The sequence below is a fragment of the Anabas testudineus genome, chromosome 13 (assembly GCF_900324465.2).
Source record: "Anabas testudineus chromosome 13, fAnaTes1.2, whole genome shotgun sequence".
In the NCBI taxonomy this organism is placed as follows: Eukaryota; Metazoa; Chordata; class Actinopteri; order Anabantiformes; family Anabantidae; genus Anabas; species Anabas testudineus.
This window is the reverse complement of record NC_046622.1, coordinates 20,236,608-20,243,643: the sequence shown is the minus strand read 5'-3', so window position 1 is coordinate 20,243,643 and position 7,036 is coordinate 20,236,608. Positions and strand designations below refer to the sequence as shown.

The following is a 7,036-nucleotide window of genomic DNA, read 5'->3' as shown; positions in this document are numbered from 1 at the left end:
AGAAGTTGATGTAAGAGAGCACAGATGTAGTATGCTCCTCTAGGTCCTGGTGTGCGAACACATTCCAGTCTGTGTCCTCAAAGCAGTCCTGCAGCTGTTGTGAAGCGCCCTCCGGCCATGTTTTTACAGTCTTTGTCACTGGAGGGGCTCTCCTCCTGACGGGGGTGTAAGCTGGAATCAGCAACAAGGACGTGTGATCAGACCTAAGCCGAGGCAGACTGTCATCTTCCAATGTCATCAAATGTCATCAAAAGGACTCCTGGTCCTACAAGATTTGCCGTCACACGAGTTGATGATATTCAATCCGCGTTTCAGCTCTTCATATTCCCACCAATAGAGAGGATTATACTTGACATGAGTAACTTGGAGAGAAGGCGTGTATTTCAAGAGAAATGGAAGCCACTGGATCAGACTGACTTGCAAGCTTATTTTGGAATTCTGGTGTTAGCTGGAGTTTACAGGTCAAAGGGAGAAGCAACTGCAAGTCTGTGGAATGAAGAGAATGGAAGGCCAATCTTTCGTGGCAACAATGTCTTTGGAAACGTTTCACATGATATCTCGTGTGATCCGATTTGACAACTGTGACACCAGAGCTGGTCGACGTGAAAGAGACAAACTGGCTGCAATCAGGGATGTATGAAATAAATGGGTTGAAGTCCTTCCTTTGATGTACTGTACAACCCTGGCCCCCATGTTACTGTAGATGAACACCTTGTTCCATTCAGGGGCCGTTGTCTTTTGCGGCAGTATATTTCCAGAAAGCTGTCCAAGTAAGGCATCAAAATATGGGCAGCTTGTGATGCAAAATCTAGCTATGCATGGAATATGTAAGTATACATGTATATACAGTGTAAAGCTACCTGGAGGAGCATCTGAGAAGAATCAGGGGATCCGTGTGGTGCGGGAGACGAGTGAAGGGCTGCAAGGTCACAACATCACTTGTGATAACTTCTTTACATCCTACCGCCTTGCAAATGAACTTCAGAAGAGAAAGCTGACTATGTTGGGAACAATAAGAAGAAATAAGCCAGAACTTCCCAGTGAAATTCTGGAGATGCAGGGAAGATCTCTGCATTCCTTAATATTTTTTTTCTCTGAGAAAGCAACATACTGCCCAAAGAAAAACAAGAACATTCTTGTCATGAGCACAATGCACACAGATGCATCTCTGACAACAAGAGAAGACAAGAAGCCACAAATGATCCTGGACTACAACTCGACCAAAGGAGGAGTTGGATCTGGACAAAGTCACAGCAACATACAGCTGCCAGCACAAGACAGCCCGTTGGCCCTTGGTTATTGTGATGGCCGCACTTGACAAGTGGACTGTCGGTAATCCTCAGGTATTGGTTTTAGATTTATATACTTTAACCACCATATTCAGTTTATACATTTAGAAAGATTAAGTTTATACATTTACAAGGTGAAGAAAGAAAACAGTCAAAGTTTATTTAATATACTTTTAGTTTGTTTACCAATACATTAGTTTCTATTTGTAGCGCGCACATTTAGTTATCTTCTGTACTCTCATACTTATGTTCAACAATTCTTGCCTGTGTTAATATATATTATATTGATTTACCAGTGCAGAAGTTACCAAGGCTAGTTGCTGTTGCTGCTGCTACTGGTCATCTTCTCAGGCCAGGGCAAAGGATGCGGCCCTGAATACAGACTTGTTTTATACAGGAAGAGGCTCATTAGACTGTACCATAGCCTACCACCTGTGAGGGGGAATTTAGGTTGGCATGTTGTGTACTATGTTAATCAATGTCAATATTAGTCCTTTGTGGAGGGAGTTATTAATTGTTTAATTATTTACAACTGAAAAGACAGTGATCATGATGTTTTGCTGGTTTGAAGTTTTGTTAGTACTATTTGTTTGTAGTTACCCCGTGTGTCAAATGGTCTGATCAACCATGACATATGTTCCCTTGTGTGTTTCTTTAGGTAGGTCAGTTGGTTTTTGTTAGTCGATTTATTCAGTTGAAGTTACGTTTGTCTAGTCTACTTTGTTAAGCGTGGTTTCTTTTTGTTGACCTCTTTTATGTGCCCTAAAAGTTCTTAAATATGTTGTGTAATTTTCCTTCCACATTGTTGGATAAAACCTTTTTTTGAAAATCCACCTGTGCTTCCTCTTGCCTGCCTGCTTGGTTGGCTATGTCCTGTGGACTGAAATCCATCATCAATAGAATACTGGACAACATTGAAAATGCTGAACACTGAAAATATGTTTTGGAATTTCAAATTGTGTTGTGTGTCAGTTTTTAAAATGTTTATCTAATAGAAAATAAAGTTGCTGTTGTTTAAACCCAGTTTTTTGACAGTTCTGAGTACATTTACACAGTCTCTTGTCCTTTTGTAAGACATATTTTACTCTCTGAAGCCTTTTACTAATTGTTTAATTAGAAACAGCATCACCTTTCACATGGTTTGATATGGTCTGTTTAGTTTTAGTACCATTCACTGGCAAAAGTGTGTATCTTCCAAGAGAAAAGGTGAACTGGAAAGCTATCTAGAGGTACCTGTTTTACTCTAATTCACTTGGAATTACACAGGTCTACAAGGATGTGATGGAGGGGAAGAAAGGTAAATTATATCATACAGTCAGTCTGTTGTGTTTGTGTACTTCTACCATCTTTATATGTACATTTATTAAACTGCTTCCACCTTTTTGTTTTTCCAAAAATGTTTTAAATTATTTAACACAACTGAGAATAGAATTTCATACATTGATATGTAATTTACTGGTTTTGTTTATTGATGTTTCTAAAGATTTTATTTAAATAATTCAATAAATATACAATATACACATTATATATAACATTATAATTAATCAAATACTGGTAAATTAAGTATTTTCCTTTATTCCCCAAAGCAGAGAACATGGTGTGTATAAAAAGTACATGTTTTGCTGACTTATTATTATTATTTATCATTATTTAAGTGATGCATAATCTTACTTTTCTTACACAATACTACTTCTACAGCTAATAACAAAACAATTTAAAACTAAGAAATTATATTTATCATTCAAATTTTCCCCATGACATGTTTCTTTGTATTTTTCTCTGGCTTGATCATTATAATGTAGCATTTAGGTGCAAAAATACAAATTAATAAACCAAATGCTGAAGACAAAATTGCAAATGTTTCCACAGCTACAGTGAACTTTCCAGGAGAGCTGATGTATGCTGGGATAAAGGTGATCCACACAGAGCAGAAAATCAACATACTAAATGTGATAAACTTGGCTTCATTAAAATTATCAGGCAACTTTCTTGCTAGAAATGCTAGAACTAAACATATTACTGCAAGAAGTCCTATGTACCCCAGCACTGCATAAAAAGCTACCTCAGAACCTGGGTTACATTCTAAAACTATCTTCTTATTACTGTATCTGAAAACCATATCTGGGAAAGGAGGATTCAACTTAAGCCACAAAATACATATTAATATCTGCATTACAGTACAAGAACAAACTATGATCCTTTGCTGAGCAAGACCGAACTTTCTTGCAGCTTTGTTGCCAGGATATGTGGCTTTAAAAGCTGTGACAACAACAATAGTTTTTCCCAAAACACTGGAAATACAAAGTGCAAATGTCACAGCAAAAGCTGTGTGGCGTAACATGCATGTCCAGACTGTGGGTCTGCCAATGAAAGTGAGAGGACAGAGAAAACACAGCAACAGAGAAAACAACAGAAAACAGCTCAGCTCAGAGTTGCTGGCCTTAATCACAGGAGTTTCTCTGTAGTGGATGAAAATCATCATTGTTGCCAGTGACAGGGAGGCACCTAGCAGAGATACAACTGTGACAGCTATTCCCATTGGCTCCTGATATGTCAGAAACTCAATTGTTTTAGGAAAACACCCGTCTTTCCTGTCATTGGACCAATATTCCTGTGGACAAGGTGTGCACTCTGTTGCACCTGATGAGTATCAACAGAAAGTATTTAAAGTATTAAACTGCAAATCTGGAAGATAGTTTGCACAAAATAAAATGATGCTTGTGAAAGAAGAAAAAAAATACATGATTATACACCACAAAATAATGTAAAAGATTGTACTGTACTGGTTTGATATGGATTACTGATTTTTGATCTAGATCTACCTGTTGAATTGGCTATGGTTCCATCAGCACATTGGATACAGTCAAAACAACAGGTGGGTTTTCCCTTAATCTGAGCTTTCCTGGTCCCTACTGGACAAACATTAGAGCACAATGATATCGGAACCTGAAAGATAAAACCAATAAAGAATCTTTCAGCTTAAAAATATAATAGAGGTTGAACCACAACAAAGCTTTACTAATGATTAGCTCATTACATGAGAACAAGTTGTCATTATTACCGTTTTTCCTGTCCTCCACACAATATCGTTCTCTTGGATGTTAAGCTCATAAGCACTATTAGTGACAGAAGCAAAATGACCCAGTGTAACATGTTGCACCTGCCCATTTACCAGCTGCCAGTTAATAAGGTCATAATAAGCTGGAGGGTCGCCATTCTTATCAAAAAATATATTTTCTCCAAATTGATTTCTGAACTTTACCCTTTGTAATTGGTGAGTGACCTGAAAAAGGCACATGCTTCATGTTAGATATTCTGTGTTCATACTAATAGTGGTTATACTAACAAAATAACCTCTATGAAGACACATTTGTTTAGTTTTAGGCTAGTTGGGAATTGTGTATTTTCTTGCTTTGCATTATTGCATTTCTCACCTGTTTGGGCTGAATTTCTGATATATTTAAACAAGGCCTCACTGGCTTTTCCCCAGCTGGTTGGCAGAATAGTAGCTCATGTAGGGCATGTGCAATGGCATAAACTGCTTTATACACATTATAGGCATCTCTAAGCTCTGTTACATTAAAGAACACATCCTCGGAATTCATTAATGTCTCATTGCCTGTGCATATTTTAATTGTTGTTTCAGTATCAATGTGCTCCCCAGGTAAAACAGGTCTGCAGCCCACCACAGTCTCCCAGAAATTTCTCACAAAAGCTGCACTTGGATCCTTATAAGGACTAATGCTTGTAAGAAATGGCTTTAGATCTGGTATTGACACCTTCTGACCCACAAATCCTAGGGTTCCACCAAAAGCCTGGAAGATTTCTGGTGTGGAAGGTCGAGCTGCTGTTATCCAGCCATAAGCAGCAAGCCACTGAATTCCTGTTATGTTCTGCTTCACTATCTCTGTCATCAAGGGGTAAAAGTCACCCTCAGTAGTAAAAGCCAGAATGACTTTGACAGTTGACTGCTTGATGATTTTCACAACATTCAGGATTTTATCCATCGGGTACGTACGTAGAATTTTCCCAACAAATGCAATACAAACACCAAACTTTTTAACTTCTTCAGTAAATGTCATTATACCACTTCGGCCATAGTCATTGTCTGACTGTATGACCCCGATCCACTGCCAGCCAAAATGATTGATCAGTGCTGCCAAAGCTTTTGCCTGGAAATAGTCACTGGAGACTGTACGAAAGAAGGTTGGGTATTTTACTCTGTCAGTCAGACAGGCACATGATGAAAAGTAACTTACCTGAAAGATAAAAAGAACACCAAAATAAAAAATCTCAAGAATGCAAAACAAGCAATACAACACACTGAATTTTACAGACTACCATCAAATATAATTTGTTCCTTACTATTGGCAGTTGAAATGATCCAAAGGTTCCTGCCACAGGTATAGACTGTGATGATCCTGACTCCCCTATAAGGGCAGATATTGCTGGAGCACAAGGGGAAGTCGAGCTGATCTCTTCTAGCCCACTAACCAGTGCTAGTGCAGCACGTAAAGCACTTGTAGGAGATGCACAAGAGCTAAGGATCCTGTAGCCAAGAGATACATTTGGCAGGAGAACAGGATCTTTGTTGATTTCTTCAATTGAAAATATCATCACATGGGTCCAACGGAAAGATCTCAGGTCAAATCTACCAAGGGTTTTAGTGTTTGAAATAGGTTGTAAAATTACAGAGCTGCTGTACATGTGCATTTAGTGGCATGTTTTAAGGTAACAGTAAAGGAGCATGTATGAAATGCAGAAAACCACTTACCCTTCACATTTGACTTCTGGTGGCTCCCTCTCATATGTAGAAATGCTGATTGTCTCTTTGAGGGAAACTGGGAAAATTGCTCCGATCATTATGTCTCCCTGTTTGAACCAACTAGGAATGTTAAACCTGCCAAACCGTTCACAGCTCCAAACTGTCTTCAGGTATAGAACAGATAAACATAGTAGAATAATGTAGCTCTCTGGATGTTTCCTCTGCATTTTCTGGAAGAAAAGAAGACACAGATCTCATACCAACTCAATCTAATGTAGGCTCTCTTCATAAAAGGTTGATGCATTTCCCAGAGGGCAGAGAAGTGCTATGCTTGTAAGACTCAGGGAATGGTCATTGTTATAAGCCATTAATACACATGCAGCATTCTGCTCAACATGCTCACGCATAAACAAAATCTCTAAGGAAATTAAAATTAATTCAACCTACTGACACATTGCACACTTGGAAAGTACTGAGCAAATTATAATAAATAACATTAAATTTAAAAACAAGTATATCTTAATAACTATTATAGATAAATCTCACCAAATGCTGCACACATTCAGGCCAAGTTTTGAAAGATGGTGATTGTGACGCATAAGTCTTTTTAACCTTTTCAGAAAACTGAACACAGCTTTAGAAACATTACTAAATATAAAATTCAATATCAAGTACTTGTAAAGAAAACATATGCACTTTGGAGAAGGTCAGGGCAAATCATTGAGATGAATTGTCTCTGGCAGAATTCATAGTCCAAGACTTTTTTTTACTTTTGTGACTTTCATAAAAATGTGCAAAATTCCTTATTTTCCACAAATGTGTTTTTTCTTGAGGTATGTCCGATCCAGTCCAAGTCACTCATGCAACAATGAACCCTTAAACACTTGGAATAACTCATCAATAGCCTTAATAGCTATCTAGAACCATTTTGAAACTTTATTTTTATTATGCCCAGAATTATTTCTATCTTATAATTGATATG

At 37.8% G+C, this 7,036-nt stretch overlaps 1 protein-coding gene across 1 annotated transcript; it reads right to left on the bottom strand.

The window, feature by feature from the left end:
• Nucleotides 1–3,030: 3,030 nt before the first annotated feature.
• On the bottom strand, nt 3,031–6,152 carry LOC113166345 (vomeronasal type-2 receptor 1-like). The gene is made up of 6 exons (XM_026366437.1): nt 6,064–6,152; nt 5,655–5,940; nt 4,976–5,548; nt 4,450–4,572; nt 4,112–4,235; nt 3,031–3,920 (listed from the first exon to the last, which is right to left on the bottom strand). The coding sequence occupies exons 1-6, from the start codon at nt 6,150–6,152 to the stop codon at nt 3,031–3,033; spliced, it is 2,085 nt and encodes a 694-aa protein (XP_026222222.1).
• Between the last annotated feature and the right edge of the window lie 884 nt (nt 6,153–7,036).